Source organism: Parus major, chromosome 2 (genome assembly GCF_001522545.3).
Source record: "Parus major isolate Abel chromosome 2, Parus_major1.1, whole genome shotgun sequence".
Lineage (NCBI taxonomy): Eukaryota > Metazoa > Chordata > Aves > Passeriformes > Paridae > Parus > Parus major.
Genome location: NC_031769.1, coordinates 19,332,370 through 19,347,597, shown reverse-complemented (window position 1 = coordinate 19,347,597; position 15,228 = coordinate 19,332,370). Strand labels below are relative to the sequence as shown.

At 38.0% G+C, this 15,228-nt stretch overlaps 1 protein-coding gene across 10 annotated transcripts in view; it reads left to right on the top strand.

The window, feature by feature from the left end:
* The window catches only part of CACNB2 (calcium voltage-gated channel auxiliary subunit beta 2), a 155,892-nt gene extending 140,745 nt beyond the window's left edge, over positions 1-15,147 (top strand). For 7 of the 10 annotated variants that reach the window (XM_015617712.3, XM_015617713.3, XM_015617705.3 and 4 more), the window contains 4 exons: positions 3,691-3,842; positions 4,669-4,764; positions 6,066-6,251; positions 10,884-15,147. In XM_015617712.3, the coding sequence (XP_015473198.1) occupies positions 3,691-3,842; positions 4,669-4,764; positions 6,066-6,251; positions 10,884-11,375 (926 nt within the window). In that variant the 3' untranslated portion in view covers positions 11,376-15,147. The remainder of the gene's footprint in view (positions 1-3,690; positions 3,843-4,668; positions 4,765-6,065; positions 6,252-10,883) is intronic. The other 3 variants (XM_015617714.3, XM_015617706.3, XM_015617709.3) reach the window with 1 other exon arrangement.
* Positions 15,148-15,228: the final 81 nt, after the last annotated feature.

Here is a 15,228-nt window from a genome sequence, read left to right as displayed (position 1 = left end):
ATTTCACTGCTCCTTGTGAAGATCAAAATTTCTTTGCTGCCTCTGAGCAGTATTTTGTGCTTCACTTGACCCTTTGCAGGCCAAATGCATGTCCATTTTGCATCTTTTCCTTCTCATGGAACTGCTGTTTCATCAGGGTCTTGCCTGAAACAGATTGCCACTGCTCTGTCAAGCTGAGTGTGCTGGTGACTCCTGGCTGCTATGGATGGCTGCAGCCCAGGTTTGCAGGAGGGTTGTGTTTCTCCAGCTGTGTGGCATAGAGAATCTTCCTGTACAATGGCATCACATAAGCGACCCTGAGTTCATCCGCAGTTCACCGTGTTACCAGTGAACTGACAGAGATAAAACGTTGTATCTTTGCCTTTACTTTAGGTGAGATTATTGTAGTGAATTGGGAAAGATTTTTTTCTTGGAATTCACTTGTGAGGTCCAACTGGTGTAAAGAATATTTGTCTGCCCCTATAATAGGATAACCGATTTATTTGTCCTCTCATTGCACTGAATTTCTGTTCAACGTGCAGTAGCAATATTGGTAATTTGGTAGTAAGTTAAAATGTGTTGTATTTAAAGTTCTCTGGGAAATGTGTACTTACTGTTTCTTAGAGCTGACTCCTTATTGTATGGAATAAATAGCTGAGTGCTCCTGTCATTTAAAATGTGTTCACTTTTTGGTTACCAGGAGACCATGTGAAATAGATTGTAAGGGTCACTTTAAACTTTGGTAGTTGATTTCTGTGTTTGGGTGTTGTAGCTGGGCTGTCAGCATTTCATGACGATTGTCACAGTAATTCCAATTATTTTTATGCCTCTCATTATGATTGCCAAATACAATTTATTGGAGTTTAGTGTTATAACTTCACTCTTATGCCTCTCTAGTATGTAAGAAGGGACATTATAAATAGATGGTATTCATGGAGGTGGGAAAATTGCAAAGCTATTACTGTACTGCTTTGAAGATACCCTACTGTCACTGTTCTCAGCTCCCTATTTTAACTACCAGTGACATTTGTGTTACTATCCCCACATGACTTTTTGAGTTCTTTGCTTACTTTGGGCAAAAGTCTGAGGGAAGATTCACGTTGAATGTCTTGTTGTGAAGGAATTTTTACAGATAGAGAATTTGGTTTTTGAGAGATATTGCTAAAGAAAAATGAAAACCAAAGCAGTAGCAGTGGATAAAACCTTTGTCATCTAAAGAGAGAAGCCACTATTATGTAAGTAATTGCAACAGTCTTGTAAAGTTGGAATTCAAAAAAGGCTTCAAGCAAAATGAAAGCTTTTCCAGAGCATGAAGAAGTACTCTAAGGAGCAGGAGATCAGGACCTCTTCAGCTATTATTGTGGCATTTTTCCCATCCATTCCTGACTGAAGAGGTAGAGGCACATGTTCACCAATCATGCAGTGAAGTTCCTTGAACTTTTCTCCTGTACCCAATTTAAGAAAAATAAGTACTGAAACACATTTTAATTGACAAAAAAAAAATCTCTCTCCATCTTCAGACTCAAATGGAAACTCTGGTTCATAGGACCACAGTCACCTGCAGTTATTGCCGTGGGTGTGTTTCACAATAGAACATACCCTGAGGTGTACTCTGCCCTGGCAGAGGGTGTTTCAGAATGTATAGCAGGAAGTCTAGTCCACAGAGACATGTTCACTGCTGGCAGAAAAGTGCTTTGAGCAGTGTAGCAAATACTGCTTCCCCAGACAAAATTATGATACAATGGCACAGAGACAGATTTTGCTGGTTATAAACTGTCTTGAACAAGAGTTTTTTAGCAGTCTGGAATGGTCTTAAAATGATACATTAGCATATTGTTATACTGACTAAAGTGTTGAGCCTGGCTTGAAATTGCAGGAAAGCAATCTAAACTTAAAATCAGAACAACATGACAAATTCTCTCTGATATGTTTATTATAGTTGTCATTTGAACTTAAATTAGGGATAGATTATTGACTATCTTCTGCTAAAACTCTGGGACAGTGGTGATTTCAGCCATACCTCTATGTAATAAAGTTGTAGAAAATGTAATTACGAACGTGCCAAGAACCATCAGAAGTTCTGACTTTAAAAATGTGGTCCTAATTCAGACAGCAGTGGGACCACAGTGCTTTTACTGACCAGCAGCAAAGCGTGCATTGATGTTTTCCATGCCACACTGTGCACATCTCACAATGTTCACTGCTCTAAAACACTGATTGTATGTGCTTACCTAAAGCTGCAAATAAGCACGAATAGTTGGAAGTGATCTCTAATAAATCCAAACCAATGTCCACCTCCTCCAATAAAGGATATCATACACAGATTTTCTGATGACAAGTTAGATGTTACTTTGATTATAAAATGACCCTAACAATCACTTTTTCATTTGGAACCAAATAATAGCTGGGATGCCTTTCTCTCTCTTGGAAATTTTGCAAACTTTTTATAGTACCTGATTTATTTAGAAAAAGACAATATTTTTATATCTCTTGAAAGAGACCATTTGATGTAGAAAACTCCCTCTCTAGCCAGATCAGATAAGTTGTGTTTTCAAGCAAAAGTTAGGCTTTTGCCAGCATAATGCATAAAAGGCTGATAATGTAATTTCAAGAAACTCTCTATTAAATTTTTGGTACCTCTTCTTGACCTTTAAGTGTCTGTTGTTTCTCTTCCAAAATTTTCTTTGAATGGACTAGATATCTAATCTGGTTTTGGTTCATGAAGGGTGCACAGCCTTTAAAGGGAAACCTATATGAATTAGTCTTGTCTGGCCCAATGAGTTCCTTTATAGACTTGCACAAATCACCCAGCTTCTCTAATTCCTCTGTGAAATCAGCCAATAGCAAGATTTGAGCAGGAAAAGGTGATTTCATTTTAAAGATGATTTTGCTATTATAAGATGTAGTTTTGTTTCACTGGGGAATGAAGACGGTTTCTACACCACTTGTGAAAGCGGATGCAGCCCATCTGTCTTGGAGAGGTTTGCCCTGGAAAGCACTGCCAATCAGACAGGGTGCTGAGGAGCTGGGAGCATGACTACCAGAAGAAAAAATTATTTTCCTCTGGGAAAATCAGCTTTCCACAGCTCCTGGGACTGTGAGGAGGATAGCATAGCATTATTTGGATTATTCCATTATTTTCTCTTATAAAAGTGTTTTACACATAATAGCCAAATTTGTAACATGGTCCCATACTGAGGCCAGTAGAAAATAACTTGTTTTCCAGAGCTTTGGTAAGTTGAAGTAAATGGGAGAATAGTACTTTCTACTAATAGAGTAATCAGTACTTTCTAATGCCTATCTCAAGCACTCCATTTTGGGCAAACTGGTTACTGGTTAAGACTGAAGTGTGAGCTGACATTATTTACATGGAGCACATCTGTGGAATAGTAAGGTTGCCATTTGATGCAGCAAGCATTTGTACCCCTTTTTCTTAAATGCATGCTCTGGGGTCATGTGAGAAGGTGTTACCAGTGTCTCTCCAGCCTGGAATAGCAGGAATTGATGAGGTGAGGCAGACAGGCAGCACCTGCAAGGGCAACAGAACAGGGGTGAAATGCTCTCATGAAGGTTGTATTCATTACCCTACTGTGCCAGGGACATGCATGGATAACAACTCCTGCAACCAGAGGAGGAGCAACACACCAGTCTACTACAATGTTGCATTTCTTAAAACTAATCACTTCATAACTCTAATTTTCTACTTTGCAGCTGAAGTTCAAAGTGAAATTGAACGGATTTTTGAATTAGCCAGGACACTGCAGTTGGTAGTGCTTGATGCTGATACCATTAACCACCCAGCTCAACTGAGCAAAACCTCTCTGGCTCCCATTATAGTATACGTAAAGATTTCTTCTCCTAAGGTAAATATTTTAGATACCTTCATGTTCTTTCAGGTTTTTTGGTTCTGGGTTTTGTTTGGTGGGTTTTTTTTTTTTGCTGTTGGGTTGGTTTTTCTTTTTTGTGGGGGTGTGTGTTTTTTTGTTTTCTGTGGGGTTTTTTTGGGCCTTAAATACAGATAATCCCATGTCCTCATTTAGGTTCAAAGCTATATGTTGTTAATGCTTCCCTTTGGAAGCAATTTGGAAGCATTAATAATCAGAAATACATCTGAGTTCTAGTGTTAACCAAAACTAATTTTGGAAAAGATTCTGTAGCTCCAATGAGTTTTTTAATTGGAATTGCACTTTTAGTATCAATCACATAAGTAGTGCTTATGGTTTGTTAAATCAAAATAATATGGAAATGAAAGAATGATTTTCCCTGAATGAGTATCAGACTGATTGCTAAACTTTAACCTCTGATAATATACTCTTTCACTGTGTGTAAAAAAAAATTCACAGACCTTTTTAAAAGGCATTTAAAAGAGAAAAAATAATTTGTGGGGAGAAAACTCAAGAGATCAATTTAAAAAATTCAACTTAGAAACAAACAAAACCAGAAGCACCAGAAAAAAGGCAGGAGTGGAACTTTTTAGTGCTTGTAATGGAAAGGAGATATTTAGATGTAAGTGAAAATTAGCATATCCTGGATGAGGGAACATGGGAAATTTTCTTGAAGCCAGCAAAAGCAGAATTTGCTCAGCTGTTATATATATATGAGCAGTTTCAAATGTAAACTTTTTAAGTCATTATGTATGTATATTAAGTCTGAGCCTGTTCACTTTTTTTAATGTCTTATTTTTCACAGGTTTTACAGAGGTTGATAAAATCTCGAGGGAAATCTCAGGCCAAACACCTTAATGTTCAGATGGTGGCAGCTGATAAACTGGCACAGTGTCCTCCTGTGAGTTACTGTTAATTTATGCCTTCTCTCTGAAAGGTACCTTTCTTTTCAAGTACGAGGTTAATTACCTAATTTTCGGGAATGTTTGCCCTCTTCTGGCCATATTTAACTATTGCTTTTTGCAGAACATCTCCTGAGGTCTAGGGGTTCTGCACTAGAGTGCAGGGGAGAAAGTCCTAGTCACAATCAGTTATTAGGATGTGTGCTGATACAGTCAGTGCTTCAGTAAACAGAACATTTGTTTTACTTGATAAGTTTTAGAGGGTTATTGGTCTAAAAATGAACCCTCTTAGTGACCGTGCTTTATCTCTGGTAGTTTAGAATAAGGCCAAATAACTTCTCTGGGACATCTGTCAGCACAGCCCACTGCTGATGTTCTTGGTCAGAGTTTTGGCAAAGAGCTGAGTGGTACTGCCTAGCTGACAGCTCTGCAGTTCTTCTTCAGATGTGCACTGAAGCAAATTCTCTCAATTTCCACCTATAAAGTGGAGGTGATGACACACCAGCTGTGTTTTAAGCCTGGCATGCATTGCTGCCTGCATCCTCAGCTGTCAAGAGTATGAAAGCAGAAGATGGGAGTACAGTTCAGTTGCAGATATAATTTGCCACAGTTTTGAGCTGAGTGGAGGGAATGTCTTCATCATTTAAGTTCAAGCAGCTCAGCTAAGCAATGCTCAGGTCCCCAGTGAAGAATGCTGGAGACCTGCATAGCCCTCAAAGCTGCCTTCTGCTCCCTGACCAGGGAGGAAATGGATGAAACTCACCTCCTAACTTTAGAAGACTAAAATTAGATTGTGTGACTAATCTCTTACCTAATATTTGTATGACACTAGGAAACTGAATGATCTATTCTCTTACTATTTTTAGTTATTGGTCTTAGTTTGCCTTAGTTTTCTTATTCTGCAGTTATTCTACAGGGGGATTAAATCCCTTTCTTGCCATTCCATTTTTTTCAATAGTTAATTCTTCAATATGTATCTGTTCTTTCGGTTACTTTAAGATTTGTTCAAGGTTTGTTGCTGCTTCTTTGCTGCCTTCTTTGACTGTACATTACTATGTAGAAGTCACAAGGCCTTGCTTTAGCAAGAGTAAAGTGCTAGTGCTAGTTAGTGCTAGTTATTATTATGGTCTTTTGCAATAACTGCATTCAGAAAAACAAACACACACAATAAAAGGTAAAATATCTTAATACAATTACTAAAATTGTGGTCCATTTTTGATTAATGGAAAGCATGATCAATGTCTCTAGTTGATCTCCCTTTACCTGGTGATTATTCTCACTAAAACCTTTCCTTTCTCAGGAGATGTTCGATGTAATTCTTGATGAGAACCAGCTTGAAGATGCTTGTGAGCACCTTGCTGACTATCTGGAAGCCTACTGGAAGGCCACACATCCACCTAGCAGCAATCCTCCTAACCAGCTTCTCACTCGCACACTTGCAACAGCCACTCTACCTATTAGCCCAGGTCCAAATATTAATTTACAGGTACACTTTTTATTCTATCTCTTCTTTTTCTTCTGTCAACTACTTCTTCTTCCAAAGCACAGAGTTTGGCTGGTATTAGAATATGCTGAATATGTTTTCCTGTTGTTGATAGACTAAAAGTTTTTCCAGCAGACATTCCCCCCCATTTTCAGTATAAAAGGCAAATGCAAGCATGTTACTGTTATTTCTATTGTATTCATAGTAGCATGTGTTTGTGTATTGACTAGGGGCTGGATTTGATTCCAAGGACTAGGCTGGCCTGACTGAAAACATATGTTGATGTGAAATGGAATACTTCAGGTTTTATTGTGCCCAGGACACCACTGTGCCAGTAATATATGTACCAGCCACAAGCATTTTTGTAGCTGGCCACATGTAATCCAATCAGAGAAATAAAACTAGACTAAGACTGTACTCATTCCAGCCTCTGGTAACTTTATGACTGATGGGCACATTACTGCTAATAGGCAAATCCCAGCCCCAGAGGCCCTGCATGACAAACTGGGTTATGTACAGGGCAGATCCACAAATGTTGGGGGGAAATCTGTTCCAATCTTGCCACAGGCTATAGAGTTGTAGAGATCGAGGATAACTGACTGTATTAGTAAAGACTCAAGGTCAATGTGGCCCTTCCAGTGTTTCCTTTGTTCTTTTATTCACTGGCCATTGCTGTGAAAAGTACAGACTTCTTTCAACCAAACTTAGGTCAGATCCAAGTCCCCCTGCACTGCACATAGTGCAGAAAGACCCTGAGAGGCTCTATGTTCTGAGCAGTGAGGACACTCTCCAGTGAGCTGAGAAAAGCAGGCTGTATTCCTGCCTGATCTGCCTGTTGATGTGGGCTTATTATGTCCCCTCTATTCTCCTTCAGCTTTTGGTTTGTATAATTTTACTGATGTGTTCAGCATAAGGAGATGCTTTCCTTTGGATATGTGTTGCATGATATGCAATGAAGTGTTTAAAGATGGTACTTCATTTTAAGTAGTGAATGATGTCTTCAGGCTGAGACGATCACAGAGAGGGGAAAAAATAGATCTGTCCCATATCAAATAAAGGCTTACTACATCTAAATGTCTACCTAAGTTCAGTATATGTCCATAAATTACATACATATGCAAGTTACAATTAATAACTTTGGCTAAAAACACCTCCTTTTAGAAAATCAAATGAAAAAAATGTATCTGCATCCAAATTAAAATACAAAAATGTTGTGCTCTTTTTTATGATTTTGCAAAACAATTTTCTGTGTCAATTTATTTCTTATTAGAAAACCACAGACTTCACAGGTTAGTTCTTTAACAAGAAAATTTTCTTTAGCCACCTTGAAGGGTATCTCCTCTTGCTTTCAGACACAGTTGCAGGAAAAGAGACTGTAAACTATAGCTCATTTCTGCCTTTTTTTCTGTCCTCAGAGCTGAAACAACTTGAAAAAATTGTGAGCTGGAAGAATTTCTGAGTATGAAATTCAGTATTGTTGTGTGCAGCCTTGCTAGATAAACTTTTTTTGCTTTGCAAACTTCTAAATTATCTTGCTCAAATCTTTTTATGCTTTTTGGGTGTGGATTTATAGCTCACGTACTTATTGTATTAACCACATTCTCTGGAGAAACTGCAGAGTTTTAATAACACTTTTCTGAATGCTGTGCTGTCTCCTTACAAACTAACAGATTTTTATTTTAAGGACTAAAAATGAGAGTGTATTTGCAGTTTCACAGTTTGTTTGTAGGTCTGCTAATACAGAAGTGTTAATCAACAGAGGTCCCTTATGGAACATAAAACTTCTGTTCCTTTGGTTTCCTTTTCCTACGACACATCTTCAGCTGACATCTCAAACCTGAGCTTGTCATTGCCTTGGCACAGAGTGGGTCTATTTTTTTAATGATGGTGGCTGAACCCATTCTTTCAACAGTATTAGGACCCTTTATTTAGAGAATTTAAAGTCTATGCCTGTGCTGTTTTTCTGGATTGCTCTGCAGGGGAAAGCCACCAGTTGTTTAGTCTGGGGGAGCCACATCCACACTGCAGAGCAGGGAGTCATCCTCCCCTGGGCCCAATGCAGTGCCCCTTTGGCATGAAACATAGTTTGAGTTTGTTGTTTTTAAGTCCCCAATGTACATTGTAAGGAGGGATTTGTGTTGCCAGCTGCCAGAGTGGCATTTTTACAGCATGAAGCTGCCTGTGTGCATTGCATGGCAAGAGGTGCTCGAAGGCGTTGAGGCCTCCTGGGACGGTTTGAAATGAAATAGGTGAAGGCACAAGGCAGACCTCGTGTCTGTCTGAGGGAGAGCTTTGGAACAAACTTGTATGGAAATGGCCAACTCCAAAGGGACTGGAGCAACCTCAAATACATGGTGCCAGGTGATCAGGGAGCACTGGAAATGAGGAGCAAGGCAAATTCAGTCAGTGGACAAAGGCTCCTCTCTCCTCTTTCAACACTGTTTAAACTTCTTTCCAAGAGCCCCTACTTCTTTGAAAGTACAAACTGAGGACTGAAATAGGATTATCTCAAACTTACTCTATTTTATACAAAAAACCTTGTGAAATTGGGCCATAAAACTCCTGCACTGAGGAATCTGTTCCAAATCAGATCTTGAATTTGGTTCTGAACCAAAAAGCCAGACTCTAATCCAGATATAGACATTACCCGTTCAGTGTCCCTGTAATATTTAATGAAGATTACTGTCAGTGAATTTGCCCATAAATCCCAACAGCCCTAACACTGTTCTGAACTTGCATGTATTGGTTCTAAATTTATTCATTGTGTTCCTTCACATGTGCTCATCATAGCACAGAAGATGCATCTGAGCTTGTCAAAGTAGCAGTGTTTCCAGTGCAGGTTCAAATTTTGCATTTTTTCTCAAACTACAGCAATGACAGATTTTATTTGTCATGATTATTTATAGGTACTTGCGTTTGACCACATGAGAATAATAGGGTTTCACTTGTATACCGTGTGTATGTGCCTTAAAACCAGTCATAGTGATGAACTGATGAAAGTTTTGTTTACACATGAAAAACAGGCACTGCTTTGGGCTCCTTTGCTTTTCACTTAATTTCATTTACAATTCATGTCTGTTGAGTCATTTCATTTCACCTTGAACAGATCTATTCATGTTTACAATTATTATATTCCTCTCTGGCAAACCAGAATCATCTTGAGAATCACAAAAGCAAGAAAAAATAAGAAATTTGAATGCTATTCCTGTTGCCTTGTTTTCATCTATAACATTTGTTTCAAATTAGAAACACAGCTTGTCTCTCAGAAGTTTATGTAACAAAATGTTGTCTTAAAAAATTAAGATTTGCCAAATTTATCAAATTGCTGATTTTAAATATGCTTTTTTATATAAGTTTCTGATTAAATACAGATTATTTTCCTTTCCAATTTACTGTAATTTTACTTTTTGGTTTGCTAGGAAACCCACCTGCCAGTATTTGTGGCTGAAAATTTCCTCCTTCCCCTAGCTCTTTCCCACAAAATAGAAAGACAGAAAGAAGATACAACCATGAGCTGCCCTGGGGGCAATCCTTATTTTTAGACAACTCTGAACATAGGAGGGCAAACTTAAGACTAACTTTGGTATTCAGAACAGTCTCACTAACAAATGCCTGTATAACTGGTAAAATCTACATTCATTTTGTGGCAGCAGAGGTAATTTTGTCTTGACATTCTTCACCTCATGTGAGAAGTATAATTCAATTTCAGTATTAACTATAAAAATTTTTGCAATTAAGCCTGAAAAGTCCTTAGCAGCGGTTTGACAATAAAAAGTAGGTTAATGTAATGAAACCCCCAATGAGGTAAATAATGCCACTTGTTCATTTTGCAGTGATTTCAAAGCATTTATGCGGGTGAAGAGTAGGTTTATTACCTGGTAATTTTTATTTCGGTCTTTTAATAGCAGTGGTGTGTTAGGAAATTTTGTATGTGATAATATCACTCTCCTCCTGCTTTTCTTAGCAATGGGTTGTATTCTCGAGCTCTTAAAATTATGAGGTTAATGCTTAATTTTTCATTACCAAGAAGAAATGAAATTATTGCTGAGAAAACAGAAGGTCAGTGATACTATTAGTATCATAATACAAACTTTATTCATACTAGAATCAACTGCATTTTTTTTCCTTAAAAAAAAAAAAGTGACTATGTAAGAACCAAGGTTTTGTACTTTGGTTCTTTGCTGGAATCCACCTCATCAGCCCTCTAAAATCACTTTCCCATAGCGGCTGTTTCCAGACACGCATCTGTAAGCTCTCAACTGATACATGCCCTCTCCTGGCATGATATCTCCTCTCAATTTTTCTGCAGTTTCTGCATGCTCTCTTTTTCTTCGGAGCGTGGTGGCCATTATTGCTAACTGGAGTAGACAGAAACATCACAAGAAATGAGAAAGTGCCACAGAACATCCCAAGTGCCACCCTACATTCTGATGAGAGTAAAAAGAATTGTTTGTATTATAATACTGAATTTTTTGAGTAAAAGTTGAATACTAATGGTTTCTTTCCTAGTTTAGATTCAAAGTGGATTGTTTTGTACTTAAAATTTTATTGGTTTCATGGTACTTTCTAGTTGAATTTGATGTTGGGGGAAGTTTTTCAATGTGTACCTCATGACCTTACTGCTGGTTCTGGTAGCAGGGATCTCAAGGAGACCAGAGGAATGACCATTCGGTCCCTGAGCGCAGCGGTTCCCACATTGAAGAGGAAGCACGGGTGGAACCCACCAAGAAATCCCAGCACCGCTCTTCCTCCAGCCAACACCACAACCACCGCAGTGGTGTCAGAGGCCTTCACAGGCAAGAAACTTTTGACTCAGAAACACAAGACAGCAGAGATTCAGCTTACGTAGAGCCAAAGGAGGACTACTCTCACGAGCATGGTGACCACTATGATTCTCACAGGGATCATAATCACAGAGACGAGTCCCACGGGATCAGTGAACACAGACACAGAGAATCCCGGCATCGCTCAAAGGAGAGGGACCGCGAGCAGGACCACAATGAATGCAACAAACAGCGCAGTCGTCATAAATCAAGGGACCAATATTGTGACAAGGATGGGGAAGTGATATCGAAGAAACGTAACGATGCAGGGGAGTGGAACAGGGATGTTTACATCCGACAGTAACTTTTGCCTCTGGCAGTCTTGTGTTTCTTTGAAGTCTTGTAACAATGCCCCTTGAAAATATCTTGGGTTCTTCTTTGCAGAACATATGGTATCCTTCTGTATGCTGATTTGTATTGCTGTTGCTTGCATAGCAATAGCATGAAATAGAATATTCATATACTTATTTTTTTGGTTAGTGCTATATGAATTAGTGTAGTACAACTGAAGAGTTCCTGATGTTGTACTATGACATTTTTCAAGCTGTTTTTGGTAGCTGCCACTTGAACAATATCTGTTGCCATCAAGGTGTTGTTAGTGTTTTTTAAAAAAAAAGTACATTTGATGTTTAATAACTTCCCATGTATTCAGCAAGCCAGGATCAGCACATAAAAAAATCGAAAAATTTTTGTCTGCTCTGATTTTTAATTTGTATGCACTTGATTTGCATATTGATTTAAGCACCACTCTGTTGCTTGTACCTCTGGTGGTCTCCGTATGAAGACAGAATTCAGTCTTGCCTTACACACAGGGGATCATGGAGTCAAAATCTATTTTCTATGTACTGGTACTGTGTACTGTATATACAGTTTATAAACGTTATTTCTGCAGACACCTTCTTACTTATATAAGTTTGATCACACTGTTTTAGAGTCCTAATGCCAAGTCAGCAGATTTGCTTTTGAATTACTGGCAACTGGAACTAGCCTCACTTAGGAAATCTGTAACAGTGTTCAATCTAAATACTTTTTCTTCTGTAGCAGAAAGCTTATACTTACTGTAAATACGGATGAGTGCTTGAGATAAAGGGTGTAACTCTTATACCTTATGCTGTCCTTGCAAACCAAATTCTGCATTTTAAAGTTACGGTAAAGATAATGAACTTACCGCTATAAATTATTCTTCTCTGTTCAGGTCACAATATTGCAATGGGCACAGCTTAATTTTGGCTCTACTGTCAGTAAACAGAGCACACGTGTTGGAGGTGTGTATGTGAGTGGGCGGGTGGTGGATCGGTGTCCGTGTGCGTGTGCACGTTAGGCAGCAAACTGTGAGAATCTACTGAAGAAAACAAAGGTATTTTGCCCAACAAGTCTATTTCTACATTCTGTCTCTTAATTTAAAAATACAAATTGCATTCAGGGAATATGAGGGAATTTACTGACCCAGGTAATTGGGAAAGCATAAATCTGCTGGCTCTTTATTGAGACTTCAGGAGAGTATAAACAGGCAAATGTTACTGTGAGTTTCACTGGAAATGTAAAATCTTTGTGTTTTAGAGTATTTGTTTTAGTAAGAAAAGTTTACACAGCTTGTGGAGAGTTATTTTGTTGGAAAATAAATTTTTGTAGCTTCTCCACTTTTTCTACACTTGCCAATTCTCTGCATTCCCACTCTGCAGCCAGCTCACTGCTTTCCCTTCACCAAAGCTGTTGTGCTGCTGCTGAGAGCATAGAAGGATGACTGTGACTCTGTTAGGAGCTTTCTAGAGAAAATGCATTGAAATCAAAGGGAGTGAACACAGTTTGTTTTGCACTGAACACCTGTTGCACTGGTAAGTGGGGGGAAATTCACTATTTTTTTTTGACTCCAGGTTCCATACCCTTGCCTAGTGTAAAAGCTGTTCTGCATCACGTGTAGTCTTTGTAGTACTTGTATGAATGAAATACTTTTTGTATTTCCCTGTAAATAGCACATTATATAAAGACTTTAGTGTGATAATAATTAGTTTAGCTGGAAGTTCTTTTTATTTATTATTTCAATTCTGGGAATATCAGCATTGCCTGATTTTGAATATCATTTTAGTGAAATGGATAAGATACATGGCAGGTGCATGCTTTCTCCAATCTCCTAGCACAGCATCCAAGAAATTCCCTTAAACATTCTCTGCCCTTCCTCTCCTACCCCTCTCCCTGATGCTTTATAAGCATTTTTACAACAACCTAAGAGTGAGAAATTCTGCTGTCAGTTATTATCTGGCCATTCCTCCCAGTGCTGCTGACTGTTGTGGTTACTCAAGGGTAGGTTTTGGCTCAAAGCATGAACTGTGGGGAACACAAGAAAAAAGGTTATTTTTCTAGAAATAAAATTCTCATCATTTTTCTAGACATCACTAAATGGCTTTGTAGAGAAAGGAAGAATAGGTAAGTAGATCTGCTGAATCACTAAATGGATATAGAAGAGTACATAAACTGGGTTTTGATAAAAGAGAATTTTCAGGGTATCTGTAAAAAATGACATTAAAAGACTGTTGTTTGAGTCATATCAGATCACATGTAAGTGGGAAGAAAGTGATATTGTCTTGCTCTGTATAGCCTGGCTTTAGCTAATTTACCAGCTGCAGTAAATGGTGTTGCTCCCTGCAACTCATGACAGCTATGTCCTCTAAGAAGTGATTCCACTTCAAAACCTTGAATATTTTGTTCCTTTTTTGTTGGGTTTTTGGTTGGATTTTGGGGTTTTTTGCTTTGTTTGTTGTTTTTTTTTTACTTTTGCTCCAGAGAGTGTTTATTTTTAAGCTTTCTTAAAGTATTTTTTAAGGAATATTTGGCAGAATTTCAAAGCACTGAGTAGTATATGAAAACTATGGCATAGGTAGTTGTGTATAGACAAATAAATGAGAAAAGAGAGAGCATAGTCCAGGCCCTAGTATTTAAGTATGGCCTATATATTGATTCATGCAATATAAACATCACAAAAAAAAAAAAAAAAAGACAAATCCAAATCCAACTGGTCATAGAACTGTGTTTTATATAGTGCTGCTATTTATGTATAGTCAACATACTAACAAACACATGTGTTTCTTAGGCAGACTCACTGAATAGGTTTTATTAACCTTGCTGAGATACTTTTTTTCAGTTTCTGTTTTAAGAGTGACAAATCATTTGTAATGTGAGCTTGTACTACATATATTGCACAATACCACCTGCCTGCTGAGCACTACTTTGAAAAGCACTTTAACAGAATTATGTCAATAAGAAGCTTTAAAAATACTCCAAGTGGAGAACATATCAAAGATTATTGTGATGAAATGTCTTTGCAAAGTTTTGCCAATAGAAAGTTTAATATTATTGGTTGCATTAGGATACTAATGAGATCGTATTTCCGTATCTGGTTTCAGGGATTTTCAGGAATCTGAGAAATGGTAGAGGTCCCAGTGAGCTCCAGAGTCTTATGGATGTGTGGTACAAAACAAGCTGTAAAATTTCCATTCAAATGAACTAAAAAGATAGTAAAACAAGTGAAACAGAAAGAAATGGATAAGCATGAAATATTTAAGTGATCTGTAAGACTGGGCAGCTCAACTCTGTATTTTTCTAAAGAATTTCAGTATAAGGAAGGAATGGGATGCATTTCAAAATCTGCATGTATATGTTAGATGTTGACCTTATTTCTGTGTGGTTTTTTTCAAATGACTATACATCAGTGCTGAGTAGCTTTAGTCTATCCTTTACCAGTTGTCTAATGTCACACAGATGTCATGGAAGAAAGAATTCTCTTCCAGAGGGACTGCAAGGAGGTGACAGTGAAAGTCTCCAGACCTGCTAAGGGACAGGACAGTGGGGAGGAATAAGCAAACGGGTTTGTGCTCAAAGGCAGCGTCAGTATGAGTTATGAGCTGAAATAAACTATTTTTACTAAATTGATTCATAAATTAATGCCTAGAACTTAAGTTATTATTCTAGAATTCTCATTAATTCATATTCTGTGTCTGGCATCAGGAGTTCAGAATTTGAAGAGAGTTCCATAGTTTTTGCTTCTCAAGGAATAAAATTAAATACATAGTTTCTCCTAAGGCTCTGGACCTGTTTAATGAAGATCAGTTTTAAAAAGCCACAAAGACCTTCAGTGGAGCACCTCTTTTCACAGAAATTGG